Source organism: Symphodus melops, assembly GCF_947650265.1.
Source record: "Symphodus melops genome assembly, chromosome: 5".
NCBI classification, from domain to species: Eukaryota; Metazoa; Chordata; class Actinopteri; order Labriformes; family Labridae; genus Symphodus; species Symphodus melops.
In genome coordinates this window covers 11,860,452-11,882,832 of record NC_136695.1, presented here as the reverse complement: position 1 = coordinate 11,882,832, position 22,381 = coordinate 11,860,452, and the positions used below count along the sequence as shown (strand labels likewise).

Here is a 22,381-nt window from a genome sequence, read left to right as displayed (position 1 = left end):
ATAGGTTGTTCCCAGAGTGCCGTATCAAGGCACCTCAGTGGGAAGTCTGTGGGAAGGAAAAAGTGTGGCAGAAAACGCTGCATGACGAGAAGAGGTGACCGGACCCTGAGGAAGATTGTGGAGAAGGGCCGATTCCAGACCTTGGGGGACCTGCGGAAGCAGTGGACTGAGTCTGGAGTAGAAACATCCAGAGCCACCGTGCACAGGCGTGTGCAGGAAATGGGCTACAGGTGCCGCATTCCACTTTTGAACCAGAAACAGCGGCAGAAGCGCCTGACCTGGGCTACAGAGATGCAGCACTGGACTGTTGCTCAGTCCAAAGTACTTTTTTCGGATGAAAGCAAATTTTGCATGTCATTCGGAAATCAAGGTGCCAGAGTCTGGAGGAAGACTGGAGAGAAGGAAATGCCAAAATGCCTGAAGTCCAGTGTCAAGTACCCACAGTCAGTGATGGTCTGGGGTGCCATGTCAGCTGCTGGTGTTGGTCCACTGTGTTTTATCAAGGGCAGGGTCAATGCAGCTAGCTATCAGGAGATTTTGGAGCACTTCATGCTTCCATCTGCTGAAAAGCTTTATGGAGATGAAGATTTCATTTTTCAGCACGAACTGGCACCTGCTCACAGTGCCAAAACCACTGGTAAATGGTTTACTGGCCATGGTATTACTGTGCTCAATTGGCCTGCCAACTCTCCTGACCTGAACCCCATAGAGAATCTGTGGGATATTGTGAAGAGACAGTTGAGAGACGCAAGACCCAACACTCTGGATGAGCTTAAGGCCGCTATCGAAGCATCCTGGGCCTCCATAAGACCTCAGCAGTGCCACAGGCTGATTGCCTCCATGCCACGCCGCATTGAAGCAGTCATTTCTGCAAAAGGATTCCCGACCAAGTATTGAGTGCATAACTGAACATAATTATTTGAAGGTTGACTTTTATGGTATTAAAAACACTTTTCTTTTATTGGTAGGATGAAATATGCTAATTTTTTGAGATAGGGTTTTTTGGTTTTTCTTGACTTTTTTGCCAAAATCAGGCTTGAACTACTTCAGTTGTGTGTAATGAATCTAAATTATATGAAAGTCTAATGTTTATCAGTACATTACAGAAAATAATGAACTTTATCACAATATGCTAATTTTTTGAGAAGGACCTGTATGAGGGGGGCGTGCCCCGAATACAGTTCGACCTGTCTGTCTCTGACAGACGTTGTGTCATTGGAGCTTCCAGATTGGTGACGCCAAGGCGATTCCAATAGTGAAACACCTCACTCTGTTATCAAAGAACCGAGGTTACGTTAAGTAACCCAAAGATATTCAATAAGTTAGATTGTTGTGGCCTGATTTCTCATTGTGTGTGGTGTCCCCCCGAGGGGAAAACGAGCATGAGCCTGTTGACTGTGACGCGTAGCCAATCAGAAAGTGAGGTGACGAAGTGGCGAGGAAACGGCGGGAACGTGCAGGAAATCCAAAAGTCAAAACGGCTGTCATGACACATCAAAAGTCCAGTGGACATCGGAGATGAAGGGCCAACTTGTCAACCGATGGCAACATTGTCAATGACTATACAATGTTTTGTGTAAAGAATATCATAACTGAAATGACAAGGAGAGGAGTTGTTTGTTGACTCTGGAATCACGTTTGATCTCGAGAGGTTTTGCGAGATTTCTCATCTGATCGGAGGACGTTCGCGAGTGAAATCGGTTGGTGTGTGGTGTGTTGATGTTGCCGTGTGGCCGCACACCACACACTGTACGACCAAAACTGTGATTATTTATCGCCACGTGTGTGGTCTGTAAGGTTTGGGAAATCGGCCGACAATTTTCAAATCCTGCTGCGTGAACCGGGCATAACTGTTTCAGGGATCCTTAATGCAACTAATTACAGAAGGGGATTTTAAACATACTACTTTCAAAAGAACCAAAGAAATGTAACATTTGCAATCTCTACCTCATTATGCTTCCCATCAAATGCAAAACCTCAATCTGTATTGTGAACTTAAAATATATAGTAGAAAGAAAGGGACTTTCCTTGAGCAATAATTTTTCAGTGGAGGACGAGTGTAACCTTTATTTAGTTAAACATTTTTTAACAAACACCATAGTACAAACTGTAGAATGATCAATAACCTTAAACTAGAGGCTTAGGCCTTATATTGCAAAGAACATTGCACAGCTCTGAAATCATCCCACAAGTTTTGGTCGGTCCTAATTAACACGAGGTGTTGGGTGAAGGCGCAAGAGAAAAACTGAAGTAGGCAGTTCTTTTTTTCCAAGTGAGCAGCAGGAGGCAGTCATCGGGCAGCAGTTGTCAGCATGTCCTCTGAACTACAAGCTGCTGCTGGCTTATTAAATACTGCTCTCATTGTACATAAGGGTTGGTGCTGGAGACAATGAAGCATCGCCCATCCCTGTGGGAATGTTAAAGAAATCAGGACACCAACTCAATTAGGATCCCACCTGCCAATTATATAGGGTTTCTCCCTTCTATACTTTGTCATCACATAGTGACCTTTCAGCCAGCTAATTACCATATATAAGAATATTATAAAACACAGGCAGACATATGTTGTGCCATTTCTACCCAGATACTAACTGATTTTTAAACCAATTTCTCATTATGTGGTGTAGAAACAGGAAGTCTCTACTTCTCCACATGTTGAAGTAGTGTGCTTTGGGATGCAAACATTTGATGGTGACATGTCTAACTAACTCGCTAGCTTACCAGCCAGTTGTACAACATGTACCATTAGTATTCCTTTAAAGACTAAAAAGCCCATTCTTAATGGATTAGGTCAGCTCAAAGCTAATAAGCTTAATTAAAAAAAAAGTCAACCACCCTAATGACAACCAGCATTGTCTGTTGTATTTGCCAAATGTTGTGGATGTTGGTGGTGGCTGAACTCAGACTTTAGACCAACATTACAACTTTAATCCTATTATTTAATCTAGGGGAGTTTCACCTCTGCTTTGATGGCAAACCTTACACAAGATCATATTTCATTTGATGAGTCCTAAGCCACACACTTTGCTTGGTGGCCATTATGGCTTACTGAAGAACAGTCTAATCTTACAGTGATGGCATTAACTAGCACGACATTACTTAAGAACCTTACTGAACCTTTATAACAAATAATGGTTCCTGCAGTTTAAGCCTCAGACTTGTTGGGTATTGTGCATACTTTTGATTACTTTGACAGGAGTTCCTTTTAAATGAGAGATCCAGAAAAATGTTACAAGTCAACCAGAGGAATTTAGCTTATTTAACTAGCAACAGCTGACAGAATCTGCCAGCAACTTTTGTAATTTCAGCTGGAAACTGGGAAACCCAACTGTGACTTCCCTTGAACTCAAGGACTACTTGTTTCCAACAATTATGATAAATGTTGAATTGGTGAATATCTCACATTAAAAATAGTCAAAGTGCCGAGTAAGAATCGAAATACTGACAGGTGAAGGAAAAATAACTAAAGGCAAAAGGGTTTAGCAAATGGTAGGTTTTCAACCACAGCTTTAATTCTTCAAAGTTTGTGACCTGTCTTGCTGATTCAAATACTACCTAAACTGTCCTGTTGCTGCTCCAGCTCCACTCAGCCCTCGCATATCCATTCAATATCAAGGCACTGGATGAGTTTTAAAGTGCCAAAGTACTCCTTATATTTGAGTAGTGACAGGGAAAGATGGGTGCAGCCATTTGAACACCTTTCTAGGTTTGGCTGCTATCAGAAATAATCTCCACCTAGAAAGTCTGGTGTTAGCTGGGGCTTCATCCTTTCCACACTTTAGAGGTGAAAAAAAACAAAGCATTCACATTTCATCTCACTCTTTCAATAAAAGAAATACTTTCACGAAACCAGTTTCATCCAATAACAATCAGGAAATGTCAAGAGAATGGTTCCGTCATTTTCACTTACACCTATTATTCCTTTTTCAGAAATCAGACATTAACTTGATTTCATCATTTGCGGGGAAAAAAAAGTTCTCTCAAACCAATGTTGTATCTCACTTTAGCTTTTTTCATTAAAATAGAAAATGGCGTCAAGAAATAGTATTTCCGGTAAAAACACAACAAGAAGTGAGAAGTAGATCAGACTGGGGTGGAAAAAATGATTCAGAACTCACACAGAGGAACAGAAGAACAATCCTGCTGGGCTGGTCACAACACATACTGCGCTCTAATTGGGTAAAGTGCAGTGGTGGAGCCTATACTTTCTGAAGGCATGGGGTCTACAAGCTGAGCCACAAGCTCCCTCATCTGGAGGAAGCTGTCAAAGCCTTTGCTTCACCGACAGGACCTCATCACAACCAGGCACAAAAGTAAAGAATAAAAGAAGGACCTGCAACGTCAAACTAAGTTTCTATAGATTCTTTAATTTTTTCATCAATGGCTACTCAGAAAAGTTCTGATTTATATAGTAAGTGAAGACATACCTTCCATCAACGTGAGACAAATGTCGAAGCTATGTGCCAAAACAATGTAATGTTGAAGAAGTGAATAATCTGCTTTTGTTGTTGGGATTGTTGTGTAGGGAAAGATGTGATGTCATTTCCTTTACTCAACTTTCATAAATTCATTAACCTTATGGAAGAGAGAAAAAACCTCCACTGGATTTCTTTTACATGTGATTGGTCATTACATTACATTATGAACTGTTATTTATTTTTCAGAAGTGCACTTAGCTTGCTGCCAAAAAACAACACACATTTCTGCCATTATTTTCCTGACATTGCATTCATTATTTCCTGTATTTCACACAAGGAATTACATGCTACTTTATTTATTTTCTTTTTAAATAATTAACAGCATTTCCCCGACATACATGGTGTCTCGGATTAACGTGTATGAGTAAAGATTCAGTAAAAGCGATCCTGAACTATAACAGGAGCAGAAAAAAGAGTAACTTTTTCCATGTTGTGCTTTCATTCAAATTAAGAAAAATCACAACTATATCTATCAATCATCTGGCCAACACGGCATTGCATTCTGGTGTTCTGAGTTTATCACTTGAAAAATGTCTAGGGATGTTTGTTTGTAAATTCCTTTGTGGTTCATTATTATTCGATGAAAAGTGCTATACAAATAAAGTTTGATGGATCTCAGCCTTTGCTGCAGTAACTGGTCATGTGGTTGCAGCAGATGGCTGTTCTCCAACGAATCTGGTTCTAATTTAGGTTTTTTCTGCCATAGTTTTCCATGTCCCTATTGACACTCCTAGTGAATTACTCCACCTTTGAGAAATGCTCCTTAGGTAAAGTGTCATGACATCACTTATGATATGATTCGGCGTAATATACATAAAACATGACTGATCTGGAGGGGGTAAAAAAAAGTGTGGATAAGAATGCACTCTCTGAGGTCTCATTTGCATTTGATTTAATGTGAGTAAACTGTTGGATCAAGGCTAGTATTATCATGCTGCAATTCGAAGCCAGATAGGAGAGTGTGAAAATGTTTTAACCACGAATTAAAAATATTTTACCACAGCTGCTGTTACGAGGAGTAATTTCAACCTTGCTGAAATGATTAGGGATTGCAAGAAGGATCACGACTCAGACAAAAGCATCTAAACACAACCTGCCCTACTCTGTCACGCACTGTTCCTTTACTGTTGCTATGACAACCGGCTGTTTGGTAAGACCTTCAAATTGACTTTTATGTCACGAGGATCAAGCTGGAAGAAAAGGTAAAGCAAATGGCCGAGCTAGCGCGATAACCTGATGCATAATAAACAGATGCAACTTGCTGCTCTGACACCTCTCCTGGCTGCTTCACTCTCCTCAAATTAATCCACCTCTCTACTTCCTGCTCTTCTCTCTCCCCTGAGTGTGCTTCACAGGCAAAGGAAACAAATATTCCGTGAGCTGAGCCATCAGCTTCCCTGCTGGTTCCCCAGCACATTGCAGGATCACTCCACCCATTACAGACAGTGTTCAGGTAGTCTGCAGTAAGTGAGCTACACAGACAGGAAGCAGGGTTTACACTGAAAGCCTCACATGCTGACACTCATGGATCCTTCTATCCTCTATATTTCTGTGTTCTCTCTCTCTACACCTTCTTGCTTACAGTTTGGACTTAGGCCTGCTCACAACACGCATCTTCAACATGCATAACAGCCTAAACCTTTATAATCTTAATTTATCTTACCTGTGGCTTAAGTTTTTTTCACACACGCACTCATGAATATATATATACCAGCCCAGCAGTATTTCTCTGTCAGGAGGCGAGACAAAGATGCTGCTGAAGTCTAAAGGCCCTGACACACTAATAAAGAACTAGTGTTGCCTCACGTCGCCTTTTTCTTGGCCAAAAAGTTGCACTTAAATACGCCGCAAAGACTACAGCTGACGGCCAACTTACTTTATGTGCAGGTGTGAAAGGACATAGCTTTCCATGTCAGCAGGCAGTTTTTTTGTTTTAATACATGACCATTTTCACACCGCTGTTGCTCACCACTCAAAAAATAGGTACTTCTAATCGAATAATGTCTGATAAAAATTTGAAAACGGCACTGGTGTTGTTAGTCCTTGGTCTTTCGTTGGAAAAAGAAAAGAAGAGGAGGAGGAGAAAAATAAGGAGAAACTGCACGAATGGGTGAAAGCATGGATACTACACCGAACCTGTGTCGAGAGCTGGAGAAAAATTTTAACTCTGAACAGCCAAAAAAATTATCTAACTGCGCAGACGCAGATTCAACATGTCGAATCGGTTGAAAAAAGGTCGACAGGGGCCGACTGGTAGTGACGGTCTGGACACATCACAAAAACTAGGGAGACAACCGTCCAACTATTACCAACCGCCGACAATCTCCTTGGTGTGTCAGCGCCTTAGAGCAGACAATAGAGTCTGAAACTATGTGTGGAGAACAGAAAAGAGCATGAATCTGCTGGATCATATCACCCATCTTGCGATATAAACCTCATCATCCCACGCCAACTCACTCACTCTTAATGTTTCTAAATATTTCCTGCTGCATTCTGCATGGGCTCAGCTGGACTTCATGTGAAATTACTATCGGGTCTATGTGGCAGGAGAGAGTCTGGGTCACATCAAGGTGGGAAATGTAGCTGTTTGTGATCAAACATGCAGCTCACCAGGTACATTTCAGGAACGTTTCAGGAGTTTTTGAGCTTGTGAAAATGTCAAAAAAGGAGGCAATACTGTGTTTAATTACACAATGTCATGAAATGATACTAATGTACCAGTTTAATCCTGATCCTCCTCTACAGTAACAGTGCCTGGCTTGTCATTGTTACTCAGAAAGAGACATCCAACAATCTCTTTCGACAGGTGCAGGTTAGTTTGGTGTCACATGTACAAAAGAAGCTATTTAACTCGAAGGCCCCCCCCCCCTGGTTTCTGACTCTTTCTGCTGTCCAATCTCAAGAAAGTAATAAAGGCCCAAAACTAAAACTCCTTCACGTATTGTTTGAATTCGATGACTGTAAGAGTCATCTAAATATTCTGTCAAGTAGCCCTGGAGCACCTTGCTTCCGCGAAAATGAAATGAGCCTATTGTGAAGCTCTTAATGAGTTTTTCACGGTTCAAAAGAAGAAGAAGGAAATTACACTTCACATTTTTACACATTTGCCAGAAGACCTTCCAGTTTTTTTTCCCACACTTGATTGTACTTACTGTTCAATTTAATTCAGCGAAGGCATTGTTAATTTAGAGTGCAAATATGATGATGATTTACTAACAGTTCTGCACACTTTAAGCCAGGACGAAACAACTCAAGCAGCAGGAAACAGTACAACAGCCAGCAAAACCTCCCACTGTGTTGCACTTTAGACCAGTTTTATGCAGAAAATCTGACTGAGCAGCAATACAAGATGAAAGAGTATAGATCATAAAACAACACATTTGCATTTAATGGGAAAATACTGTAAATTATTAACATGAGTAGTTTCTAGATGGAGCCCAAACTGTAACTAAAAAACTAAATGTGTTGAAGACATTGTGATTTACTGTTACAGAATTATGGACATATTCAAACATCAAACACTAACTTAATTATACTCTAGCCAACCAGAGGCCAAAGCGTGTGTGTAAATAAGATGCGCACCTGAAGGGGGTTTTTGTCAAGCAGGGATGTGCTTCGCTCCAGTTCAAATCTTTTTTGTCAATAAATCATTTTTGCACAAGGGAAGCTTGTGGTTTTAAGGAGCTATAAAAGGGGGAAGCACAAGTGCTTACCCAGACTCATCATGCTTTGGATGTTGTCATGGCAACCCAGTTTAGTTAAGAGTGGGTTGCATACAGTTGCTGTGAGGTGATTGTTTGGGATTCAATGTGTAAAACATTTCGAGAGAATTTACATTTTTTTCCAAAAGGGGCCGAGTATGAAAAATGTGCTTCTTTTATTTTTACAGTAAAACTCCATATACATTCGCATTTACTGTACGGAGTTGACTTTTGCAGTGTGAAGCTTTAGAGGGAGGAGAAAATCAGTCCATGCCACATCAGCTGAGTGGAGGGACAACAACCTGTATGACTGATGGAGCTCTGCAGCTCGTCATTAACAGAGTTCAAAGTCCTGCTGACAAAGGCCAGCCTTCACACTGATATGGTCCAAACTAAACTCTCCACAGATGTTTTGTTCTCAGATATACTCACCCACACACTTCAGCATTCTCATTATGTCAGGTGCACAACAAATGACAGTGAATAAGTGAGGAGGTTTACCTTGTTGTCTGCAGGCGACTCCCTCTTTGCTAGATGCTGGCCCATGCTGCTGACAGAGACTGTAAGAGAAACAGAGCATAAGTTAACACCAGGAGGAGACGGAACAGATTGCTTATCTTGAGTCAGTGTTAAAATGACACTGCGGATTCCTTGTTCAATAAGAATGAATAAAGTAGTGAAAAAGCCATATTGATAACAGATGTGCACGTTTAACCAAATTAAGATCACTGTTCTTGACGTGTTCTGTATATATATTTTATAATAGTCAGCATACAAACGGACCCGTTTGGTTCAGCTATCCTGAACAGCCCACGTGAAGGATTTTATTGATAAAACAAACTACTATTGAATACCACTTCACAACATGTAACAATGAACAAGGTATTTGAATAGCTTTTAAGTAAAGAGTCTCAAGATAACATTCATTATAAAATATAAAAAATGCTGTAGCCGTCCATGCAGAAAACATTCTTTACAATATTATGTGCAGATGGTCTGTGTTGCCCTGAGGTTATAGCACTGGTGTGAAGCACCACCTGCCTGTGATTTGTAGATACTTCATTAGTGTCATCATCGCTAAATCAGACACACATCTCTGTTGTTCATCATGGGCCATTTTGGAACTCAGACCTATTACGTTGCTGTGGGGGATTTGCATCTCAGTCTGTTCCTCAACACTTTCTGCTGCTGAACCATCTAACGAAAAGTGTGTTGGTCTTACAAGGCAACATAGGGCTTTAACATATCCAATTCTATAAGTCATTTGCTTAAGAATGAGCATCATCAAATCCTCACTTTTTTTAATGTCTTTGCTTTTTACTAAGTATGATGCTGAGGAGAGCACAAGCATCAAATAAACAAAAAAAAAACATCCAAAAATCTAAACCCTCATACAAATGTGATAGATGGAAAGCACTAGATGAGACTGACAAAAATGGTCACATTTCCAAGCCACAACGCAAGTAGGTTATAGATTATCAAATGGAGATGCTTAATATTGCATGAATCTAAGCCAGCAGTAACCACTCATGGACAGAAATAAATTCCTTCCTCTGAAGGACCATTTCCTTTACTTTTCAATAATCACAGCATGCATTTTTGGCTTTTAGGAGCTTTTACAGTCAACAGAAAAAAGGCTTTCATCGTTTCCCTTCTTTGGGTTTTCTTTCTCTTCAAACAATACATGGACATAAAATTACCCCGTCAAAAATGGTTATCTCACAACTCTACTTTGGTAATAACTTTCAGTGATGGGGTGTGGATGGTCCAAAAAGATGTTGGCACAAGCTTTTAACATTATGTATGATTATACAGCAAAAAAAAGTAAGGAACTTCATGAAAAAGCCAAGAATGCTCATTAATTCAGGTTTTTGGCTTGCGTCAGTTTTACATTTAAAACTCACAAGAATAAAATGCTAAATATTCACCATCAGTCAAAGGAATTCAATGAAACTGTGAGTATAACCTTTGACAAGTAATGATGGAATCATGGCAGCTATTTATATTCTTCACACACAAACCTTTCATTATCAACAGTCAAGTCAGGTTAATGAAAGGTAACACAGAGCCTCATGGGCCTCCAGTGAGCACAGATTAATTGAGGTGTTTTAGATATGTACATTCTTTTTTGAAAAGGGAGCACATGGGGAGCAGTGCTTTGAAGTGCAATCAGCTTGAAAAATGTAAGACTTTACATAAAGAACCATATAGCTCAAGGTTTATGGCTTAACACAAGAGAAAGGAATTTGCAAGAAATAAATGTGAAATACCACTTTTAACATCCTTTAGAATAGCCATCACAGCTTGTTTGGAAGCACAGTTATTAAGTCTGCTATTATTTAAGTCTGAGTTAACAAAGAAGAATCCATATCGAGCCTGAGTCAAGTACCTATTATCTAAGCTGAATGTCAGTCTCGTCCAAATTACTTGAGTTTGACTCGAGCTAAATTCCAAGCCCTGGACTCAAGTACTGCCCTGCACCAAGCAGTCATCGCTAATGCTAGCTAACAGAGGTCCTAATGACTATTCCAGCAGAAATATAGCAATGTTGCCATTCATTTAGGCATATAAAGTGCCATGTGAATGCAATATTTAATTTCCCTTTAGCTTCTGTTTTATCTTCACTGTCTCCTTTGTGTTAATATTTGTTCTTTGGCTGTTAAGTTCTTTTTCATGTTTGCTAGCTAGAAACAGTGTTTCCAGATCTCGTGAGAGAAAAAGCAACAAGTCCAACAAAATAACTTAACTCTTCTAATAGATGATGCATGCCCAGCCATGCCTAAACCCAGATTTTTTACGAACATATGTAGGCTACTTAACATATCGTATCATTTTGTCTTTTGTCTTTTTTATTACTGGTAATGATTGAAGTATAAATTAAGTCGAAATGTAATTTACATTTTCACTCCTAGTCATCTCTGCTCCTAAACCGCAGTCAAAAAGTAGGAGCTCATACAGGGAGCAAAGCAAGCCCAAATAAAAAAAAACTGCACTTTAGAAAACAGGCCGGAAAACCACAACCTGCGACTGACGATATTTGTAAGCAACATTATTGAAAAACAAGCCCAGTGTTGCTTATAACAAGCGGACTTGACAACACTGGCTGGAAACTAGGTTGATGGTATTGTGAGTAAATAAAGGAAATGTAAATGATAACAATGACAAGCACTAAGTACAAACTTAGCTGACCTGTAAAGCTGGCTATCCAGACATCCATGCTACTAACAAGCAGAGTTAGCTACATCTATTTCTTAGATCCCACTTCCATGCAAGGCTGTGTTTTTAAAAGCTGGACTCACTCCAACCATGGAGGGAACCTTTGTTACCTTTACTTAATCCATTGTGACTGAAGTGTGTTGAGAGATCCATATAAAGTATTTCACAAACACTTCTTAAAAGGTAATAGCTGTCGGAGGTTAAACATCCTTCTCTGAGAATGCAAAATAAATAAAGACTCTCTTGTTATTACATTAGCCATAAATGTTCAATAATATCAACAACATCCTTCTGTTATGTGTAGAATACCAATAACAAATGAATCCTTTTGGATTAATCAGAGCAATATAATATAAGACATTAGAGCAACACTATAAAGATGTTAAAACTCCTTAAATCTGAGGTGAACCAGAGAGTAAGGTCAAAAGTCAGGGTTGGGCTCATCTCTACAAGCTGGACTTGTATGACATATTTGTTATTTGATATTCTGGCTAATACCAGTTAGTACAATTAAAAATGGGTTTGTTCCTTCACAATTTAAGCAGAGTGCTCACAAATAAAAAAAGATATGACTCACACCAGCCAAAAAGGGGGAAAAAAATCAGCTTAAAAGTTTTTTTTGTTGTTTTTTTCCTGATCCTCAGTGTGTATTAAGAAAAGGCTGTGTGTCAAAGGAACCATATTTCACATTTGCACGCAATGTTACCAAATCTCTGTCAGGGTACGAGACAACGAAATTCTAAAAGAACGACAAAACGAAACCAAAACCACGTTCGTCTTTTTGGACAGGTTTCACCTTTAAATGTTTTGTGCTTAAGACTCTTCTGGCACGAGACATGAGATCTGTGTCACAATTTTAAAGAAAGGGACTTCAAGATAGTAATGTGAATTTCCTAAACATTGATTATCAAGGCCTTAAAACTGGAAGGCTCTATAAAGAAATATAAGAATAAAGTGCTTCAATGTGTCATACATCTAAGTGTTTGTAAAATGTATTTGGATATGGTGATTGAGCCAAAGTAGTCACAGAAATAAAAAATTGCAAGATAAACATTTGCTGATTAACTGATGTCATGCCACTGGTTACACATAGATAGATAGATAGATACTTTATTGATCCCGAGGGACATTCAGCTCAGAATCAAATTGATGCCTCCAGTGTTTGTTGCTCATGGTCAGACTTTGCAGGGATTCTGTGAGACTGAAGGTGACTCCTGCCAGCCAGTTTCACTCTTGAATGTTACACAATCAAAAGTGAGATCCTGCAAGGACTTGCAGTGAAAGCCTGTTGCATAATAGTATGAGCGGGAGAGAGGGCTGCAATTATATCTCAGCTGCAGTCCTTTATAAGCAGCACAACATTCTTTTCTACGCTTTCCTCACACATTGACCTGTAATTAAGAAAGAGATAGGAAGCTGTGAAAACGTGCAGTGAGAGGAAAAAGACAAATTCTATTGCTGCTTCCCAATTTAGCCTGTAACAGTTAATTGCAAGATCTGTCACAGTGCATTTCTTAATATGTCTCGGTTTGCCTTTTAAATACATCACGAGGGTGGAAAAAAAAAAGCTCTTATCATTGGGTGGCTTTACAGACACTGGCAATGTAGAATCCATTACCATCCCGCAGAGCACATATGTGCAATTATCTATGTCTGAGCTGTCCATTACCTGAGGCTATTTTGAATCTATATCCTCACAAGCCCCCAAATGTTTTTACATGGATCAACAAGCATAATAAAAGGGGTCATTAGAAAAAGGAAAAAAAAGAAAACCTGTCTGCTAAAATGTAAGCAAAATATCTGCATGTTTTCAGATTCCTGTATATTATGGATTATTTTAGCTATACTTTCCCTTCTCTGTAAATTTATCATGGACCACTTTCACACTATTACAATGTAAAAAGGATCATAAAAATTGCTTTTCTATCCAGAGAGGATAAAAAACGTATTTTGCATTTGTAGAATAAATGGGACACATGATTGCCTACAAGTCAGATAGGAGAACGGCTTACTGAATACAATACCTGTAATGCAAATACTCTCTTCTGCAAATGTGGCTGAGATAACATTTTATCGCCCCGTAAAGACAAGCCTTCCTTTTTTTTTCTCAGGGAGAATACACCGGCTGTGAAGTTCAAAGAGATATTACCGTCCTGCAACATAAATCTACCTGTCAGGATAAGATGAGTTTTTTATAATGCTGACAAACGAGAGAATGGATTACTCTACTACAACCACCGCCACTGCAATAACATGTGTAGGAACAATAAGGTTGAGCTGAGCTGAAAAACAATACAGTGCGAATGCATTTCCAAGCACTAGGACTGACTGTCAGGGGGATACTTCCACAAACAGAGTCAGCCGTAAAAAAAACGACTTTTATGGGGCTGTGACTGAGTGACTCACAGAAAATATGAATGTGAGGAGCCAAGTAAACTATGTGGTGTGTGAGTATGTTGTCTTTTCTGGACATGTTCCCTCTAAGCATAACCATAAAAGCAGATATGAAAATAGTAATAATGTGTTGGGAGTATGAACTTTATGGTGGTGGAATGTTGTTGTTTTGGGATTTAGGAAGGTTCAGAGAGTCTCCACTGTAGGTCACTGAAGCTCTGAACACACTGTAGATGAAGGCCAGCAGAGAGCCAAAGTAACATCATGTAATCACACTTGTAGATGTCTGGTCTGTTAATAAACCCAAGATTGACTGTTATTATTATGCACTTAAAATATGAGCCAGTGTCACACAACTGTTGATACTCCAAACTGCTTCTGGCTTGATTTATGAAAGCAATGCAGCAGGGTTCAACATTAATACAGAGACAAATCAAATACTGGAAGACATACCAGAATATGTGCCGACAACAAAAGTGCACAGCAACAAGATGCTTTGGATTTTGGTGGAACTTTATTGTATGTTTCAAGTGACTGTTTTCTAAAAATGGCTGAATGTAAAATATATAAAATATATAGGGTATAGGCGAAAATGTAGAAAGTCGTAGGGTCGAGCTAAAGGCAGGAAAAAGCTACTAAACTGTAGTTAGAACACCAGATCAACATAATGTAAACTCAATGTGCCATACAGAAGGGAAAGAAACACATTAGAAACCTCTGCAATTCTATTCTCTAATAAACCTTTCAAAAAGGTAAACACTGAAGGAACGCTAACTTGTAAACAAGCTCAGGACCGAGAAACCAGCGAGCAACGGCCCTTCCCTACAGATGGTGTCTGCAGAAGAACATAAACAACTCAACGATTTTTTATCATGAAACTCCTCCAGTCGGAGTTTTCACCCGTTTTAAATCACCAGGTCTGTTTGTTTATGGGGGGGACTATTTGTCTTTCGTCTGAGGTCATGTGAACAATGGCGGACTGAAGAGTCTTTTATATTACAGTCTTCAATGTCGTTGCTCCTGCATGCTTTGTGAACATTTTCAAAGCTACAGACATTTGAATGACCTCCACGTGAGATCTTTCAGGGGAAAGCTTAATCGTCGTTTGTGATCTAGTACTCTTTAAGTTCATGTCGAACATATGTAGGCTACTTACATATATAGGCTATAAATACACTGATAATTCAACCTGACTTAAAGGAAGACAGAAAAGTGTTACATTTTCTGTTAGCCCTGCAAAAAATAATGTAAAGAAAGGATGACAATACATCTATATATACTATATAGATTCATTTAAAAAAAGTTGTAATTCTCTTATTGCCTGAACAGCATATTAAATCAGAATCACTCCATCCTATAGAGATGTAAGTGCACTTAACGATAACCACAGCATGCATATTTGATTTTAGTAAGGGGCCTGTACAACCGCTGACAAAACCTTTTTCAGTTAAAGCTGTAAGTGGCTGAAGCACATGAGTTCCTTTCTTTCACTTTAAATTTGCTCTTGTGACTGGAGCACAACAGCTTCTTTTAACCCTTTGGTCGCCTTCAGTCCACACCATGTTTATCTCTACTGAGTGTCAATTATGTAATGAATATGGAGAGTGTGTGTGTGTGTGCGTGTGTGTGTGTGTGTGTGTGTGTGTGCGTGCGTGCGTGCGTGCGTGTGTGTGTGTGTTGAAGGGACAAAGAGGGGAGAGAGTGATGAGATGAGAAAATACATCGGGAATCTAGCAGTCAAAAGATAAGAGATTGGTGGTCAAAGGTTAACATCTGTTCCAGCACATACGTCTGTGTACAGTGCCGCTGCAGGAAGCCTGACATCCAGCCTGGTTGGTTTCTTTTAGCCCTTTCACTTCCCCTTTCCTTCTGCCTCCATTGGCTTTGTATGCGGCTTCCAGAACATAGCTGTGTCATGTTTGAAAACTCCAGGTTAAAATAAAGGACCGAGTAAGAGTGATACTTGGCAGTCAAAAACATAGAGGAAGGTTATCTGTTACTTAACCTTTTTAAAAGAAAACACAATCAAACTGAAAAACAAATGTGTTAAATGTTTATCTACCCTTACATTACCCGCATCGGGACTACAACTAACTAAAGTACTCGTCAGTGGGGCTTCCAAGGTCAATGAGCATGTATTTAATTAATCTAAGTTTGTGGAGTTACATGGTCAGTTATAAATAAACCCTGATCACAACTGGCTAACTGTTTTTTCTGTGTCTTTCTTCGTCTTTTGAATTTTTGTGAGAGTGAATCTACAGCCACCCTGGCCAGCGTCTGTCGTTTGTGTGGCAGCTAGTGGAGAAACAGGCGAGCTGAGGAGGAACTCTTATAGTGCCTGGGTGTTCACCTGAACAATAACCTGGACTGGACTGGACTGACGAAAATCAACACACTGTGTAAGAAAGATCAGAGCAGACTTCTTCAGCTGAAGAGACCCAGGTCCTTCGGAGTGCACTCCAATGATTTTCCATCACTTTTGTGGGGGCATCAGCCGTCATGTAAGGAGCGGTCTGCTGGAGTAGCAGTGACACGGCTGCAGACAGGAACAGACTGACAAGCTGGTAAAGATGACCAGCTCTGTTTTCGTCTGCCTCCTCGACCCTGTGGAGGTGGAGGGAGACAGAAGGAAGATGGCCAAGCTATCATTTCTGAAGGAGAACCTTTCCCTTCCCTGCATGCTACAGTCACAGAACGCACTGGGCAGCTCCTTCAGCGACAGGCTTCATCCCCCGCAGTGTTTGAAGGAGAGATACCGCAGGTCCTATCTTTCTGCTGAAGTCAGACTTTTAAACTAAAGCCAACTTCCAGTAGATCACATAACACACACAAGCAGGAAACAATTCACTCCAACCAATTGTGCAATACATCCTATCCCAATGTCTCCCATATTATAATATCCTCTGATCGTTATGTGCACTAATATAAGAAACTTATTTGCTGCATTGACATGTTGAACTTGTATCTGTCTGCAGGATAGTCTGTTTCTACAAATGTTCAGATTATGTAACAGCAGGCTTTAACTCTTTTAATTACTTCCTGTTTTGTCTCTTGTCATTTTTGTGTCCTTCTTTTCCATCCTTTATGTTGCTTGATGTAATTTCTACATTTGTGGTTTAAATAAACGTCTACTGCGTTACAGCTCTAAACTCATGGCTCATTCAGGCTTTGATACACGTATGATTTATTTGAGGTAATGTAAGTACTCAACAAAAAAACAGCTAAAAAATACAACATAGGTGTGGTATTTTCTGTTTTTACTGAAAATTGATTCAACCTATGTTCAAATTCCACATATTGTACCTTTATCTTACACTGTTATAGATTTTTTTCAAGTCTAATGAGTCTGTGACATCAGCACACTTCTAATGCTGGGAGTTAATCGGAATTGACGATGACAATGACAATGACAATGCTGTCATTGTCGTCACGCGTCTGTTTCTCTGAACAAGTGGACTGGACTGACGAAATGTTGACATGATGACTTCTTACAATTGAGCAGTAGTCTCTAAGTGTAAATGTTACAGATCAGCATAAACGGGTTGTGAAGTTCATATTCACTCTTTGACTTACTCATTATAAATGTGCTGGAAATATAGTTACAATGACTGGTTTTAGACCGAGTAATAGACCATTTACTATCAAAGCTTTCATAATGGAATACATGTAATCGGTCATATTGCTGGACTAAGGCTTGTTTTGTATTACTTCCCTTTGTCTCAAATAAAGTTTTTCAGCATTATTGTGAACTACAATCATTGACTAAGGGTGTGTGTGTGTGTGTGTGTGGGGGGGGGGGGGGGGGTCAGGATTAGCTAACAGTTGATTAGTTACTGCTCCTTGGAAGGTGAGCAAACCAACCAGCCTCCATCTTGAGAGAGTTAAAATAAGAGGACCACAAACACAAAGCTGTAGAACCAAACTGATCCCATGACTTCATATGGACTGAGTGTATTCATTTTTCACATTCTTGGCACATTACCAGAGGAATGTGATGCTGGTTGGCACATGTTACGTCTTAAGTAATGGATAAAGCCCTGCATTGATTCTCAAAACAGCTGTTGTAACACAATCATCGTGACTCGCTCTACATGACAATGCCAGTCTGGTTTTCAGCACTACACCGGGAATAAGTGAGGATGGTTGTATGTGGGCCAGACGAGGCGAGATGTCAGAGGTTTGCAAGCCCAGTGACCAGTCAGCCATGAGCGTCTGGCTGTACTACAACAGCTAAACCACCCGGTGAAGAAATGTCTGTGTGCGGGTCCAGCTACACAGCTCACACATGAGCGTCTTGGCTTTCAAAAGCCTTTATCACGCAACTGACAATTTACATTTCAGGAGAGATCTCTCTGAAGTCTTTGCACTGGAGGGGGTGGGATCTCAGGAGTGAGGACATGATGTAAAAAGGCTGGTGCAGAGATTGTGGACAAACAAAGAGTCTGACACCAAGTACAGTTTGCATCTTAATATCAATGGTACTTGTAATTTCATGTATTCGTAGCACCAACAAATAAGTAGAAGATGTTTACTCCTGAGCAGAGAGGAGTATGACGCGTCTTTAGTGCATTCTTGAAGAGCATGCTGGGTGCCGGTGCTTGTAGGATATAAATGTTGTCACTGCTGCCCACTTGCTTGCGGTGAATTGCAGTGAATATTTTCGCTGCTGCATTATCATATCAGCTTACCACAATAAACAATTGCTAAACAAATAAACGTCTGTCCTAATTACAGAGGGAGTCTAAACTGAAAGCCCAAGGCACTCCATTGCAGTATAAAAATCCTTTATCAAACAGGGATGTGCCTATGCATTTTGACTCAACAGGTTAATATTTGGTAAAAAAAACCAAACATAATTGCCTCCCTAAAACAAAGTTATTCCACTAATACCACAGCCATATAACCAAATAGTCAGATTTTCAACTTACAGAAATATCATACCATGACAATTTCTCTGGAAATTACGGTTGTTCTGGTAGTGTTACCAGTATTTTTTTTAAAAAGCAGTGGATATCAGCAAGGATACCAAAAAACAGGGCTCTTTTGTGCCAATAAAAGAATCTTATATCGATATACCGATATAAGATATCTCTTAGATCTGTGTTCCATCGATTTGCAGATAGGAGATAGGCTGGTCGATAAAGTTGTCGGGCTATACAAAAAAATGAATAATGTAAGAATCCTGTCACAAGAACCAACAACAGACTTTAAAATAGTAAAACCTAAAAAATACAAAGAACTCACTTCCTGACATAGATATTGAAGGTTAATAGTGAAAAGTTATTAGATCTGCACACCCACTCTAATGATGCTACATTTGTGTGTAGACAAATGAAAGGCATTTATCAGCAAAAGTCTTTTTTTTCTGAGCAGACTACTTTGGACCTTCCTCTTGAAAGGCCACATACGGCTCTGAGGGAAATTTTAAACTACAGCGGAAAATCAACACTCCCAGGGGTGCCATGTTGTATAAAGCTATTGTTGTGTTAATCAGGCATTTATTTGTTTTTCTTTGTTATGCATGGACACCATCCGTTACTCCCTGAGGTGTAATGGTAATATAGCCTGGATCTTGAAGTGTGAGCTCGATACTCAAATATAAATACACAACCAGCCACCGTGAGGTTTCCAGCTAATAATCCAACCTACAACCTATCAGCTTGGACCTGGAGGCAAAATAGCCTCCACCATCTGCTGCGACTACTGCGAGGAGCTGAAGTATTGCAAGCTGTGACGCCAGTGCTGTTAGCTGAATATGCTGTCAGTATAGCACCACGCCTTGCAAAAAGCTAACAAAACTGCTGCGTGGTTGTGCAAGGGGTATAGCAGGTAATGTGACTCAACCTGTCTGCCAAGAGCATGCACAGACGGGAGGGGAAATGAGAAAACAGAGGAAGTTTCTGAGTCAAGGCGAGGACGGAAGTTGACAAACCTCAGTGCTCTACCTGCAGAACGCAGATAAGAGTGTGAAGGTACAGAAGATTATCGAGCCTGATGGGTAAACTTCACTCAGTACAGAAAATCGTAAACACTGAAATTAAACTTTTTAATTACTACAAAACAACACTTGAGGCCTGCTGCTATAAGCCGTCTTTGTTCATTAATAATAAGGACTGGAAAGCGACACACATGACGTCTTTGCAATCCTCTTGGCAATTTCTCAACAGACTGCACTGAGCCAACTCCAATGAAATGCAAAGGAATGCATTCCTGTGGCTTTCCCAGCTCAGGTAGTTGAAGGCAAAAGCTTCTATGCAAAATATGTGAAGGTTAAGCTTTTCATTCCCAAAAAAATCCATCAGGAATACAAGACATTTCTATTGAGCAATAGGTTTATCTGACAGTGTGTGACAGTGACATTTAAGTTTTACACTGCACCTTATAAGATGTGGGGTTTTTTCTGTATTGACTAACACGGTTGGCTTTGTTTTCTGTCATGTAAAGGACAACCGAAAACATTAAACTTTCTTTTTATTTATTAAATCGGACGAGGGGTTACCTAGAAGATTGCTCCTTAGCTGCACAACATTTAGGGTTGCCAGCTTTTTTAAATCAGTGCTGTTCAGACATAATCAGCGACTCACGTGTGACTACTTTATTTATAGACGAAGTGCATAGCAGAGACAGCTCGCTTGGAAGCATGTTACTGCCTTAAGACCACTTTTTTTTTTTAATGTGGAAAAAACAGCCGAAGTATTAAAAAAAAAACCCATCATATATCATACTGCTTTTATCCCAGTTCTTCAGCAGACCAATAGTGCAGTGGTAAGCAGCTGCTCTTCAGTGCAGACCAACAGGACCTGTGTGGTTTCTGTTACAATCCTGCACTGTTTTCATGTAAAGTGGAGTAACAAGGGGAGCTTGCAACAGACCAGTCCTTGCTTAGTATGCAGAATGATGTAATGCTTAATTTCCTCAAGGCTTTACATTGTATGTTCTGGTCTCTTGAAAGCAACACTGACCAAACGAAAAGAAACACAAAATATTAAACAAAATGATGGAAGAACTATATATTTAAAGAGTTAAGTATGGAAGAAATCATTTAGGCTACTTTTGACTTTTAGGCCTCTACAAATTGTAATGCCAAATAAAGTTCATTTTCACACCGCAACACAAAGTTGAACAGTTGTACAGGAAGTGAATTTCACATGCATTGGCCATTAAATATGACATGGCAACAGTGATTTATGTTTGTGACAAGGAGCATATTTAAATATACCCATGTGTCTGGAACATCAATGCTTTTTAGTTTGCTTATAGTAATGCTAACACTACTCCTGAAGAGCAGAAGACTGACAGATCGAGCTTTGCTGGGCCTTATTACAAAAACAAACAAACAAAAGACTACAAACATATTTCTGATTACAGGTGGCACAGTTTTTCCACTAGTCCACCCAACACTGAAGTGTACGATAGTAAACAATGTGAAGCAAATAATAAAAAATAATTAAACTGTTGTTTGTAACACCTGCTGCTGAACATATTTGACGGCCGAATTTCAGAAAACTATCTAGTTAGTGACGTCACACTTTCAACTTAATGACATAGTCTTTAATATCGCCACAAAGCTAAGAAGCATTAAGATGCTGTGTTTGTTGACGGGGATCGGTCGTACGACAGAGGAGCAGGGAGGGTGGTGGTAGTAGTAGTGGTGATGGTGGGGGGGTGAAGCTGTCAAAGCACATGACAAAGCAGTGACACTGTCTAGTGGCAATGGTGCTTTATTATTAACATTTGAATTACACTTGCTACGTAGGCTGTACGCTAACCGAGTGAGGTAGACTTGGACGAAGTACAAAATTGCATTCCGAGCATATTTTCTGTGCAGGTTTCGAAACGGGCTGCCTCACAGTGTAAACAAGTCGATGTGGTTCACATTTACTATCTTTACACAACGTGTAAAAAAAACCCCAGCAATAAAGCGACAGTAACGTTCACGCCAAACGTGTGTATCTGTTTTTTTTACGCATGCGTTCTCGCCTTATAGGAATGTATTTATGTGGATTTAACCAGTTTGACTGTGCACATACCCTTCTCCGGTTAGTCTGTGTCAAATGCATCCACAGCTGAGCCTTGCACTGGATGTAACCCCACTGTCAGTCTTCTTAGTCGTCGACAGTGATCGTCAACGAACACAAACAGGCTACGTATGTCCCCCTTTATCGCTCGATGTTGCTGTAATCACCAAAGTGTCTCCGTAAAAAAAAAACTGAAACAGAGGAAGAAAAAACAACGTGTCTCGATGCTTCCTGATTTAGGTACAGTGGTGATGATGTTGTTTGTAAGGGGTGGGGCGGAATGCAGCTTTAGTCCGCCAAGAAATGTGGTGCTAAAAAACACGTTGGTGCACGTCTGTGATTATGTTAACTTATGGTTAGTGACTGAGAGTAGGCTAAACGCAACAGACTGTCGTGATTAAAAAAAAAAAAAAAGCCTACCTCAGGCTCTAAAACGAACAGGGTTTTCTTATTCTGTCATCTGTGCACACAATTCTACTGCCAAGCATTCTGATGTGTTATCATCTGCAAACGACAGGCAGCCTGCAGAAGCTTCAATAGGCAACCTTGCTTATTAATACAGAACTAGGCCTAC

General features: G+C 39.9%; 1 protein-coding gene across 1 annotated transcript in view; it reads right to left on the bottom strand.

The window, feature by feature from the left end:
* Positions 1–22,017, bottom strand: part of LOC306823861 (myelin basic protein-like) — a 55,424-nt gene extending 33,407 nt beyond the window's left edge. The window contains exons 1-2 of the mRNA XM_079343738.1: positions 21,820–22,017; positions 8,681–8,739 (exon numbers count right to left, since the gene is read on the bottom strand). Coding sequence (XP_079199864.1) covers positions 8,681–8,725 — 45 coding nt within the window. The 5' untranslated portion in view covers positions 8,726–8,739; positions 21,820–22,017. The remainder of the gene's footprint in view (positions 1–8,680; positions 8,740–21,819) is intronic.
* Between the last annotated feature and the right edge of the window lie 364 nt (positions 22,018–22,381).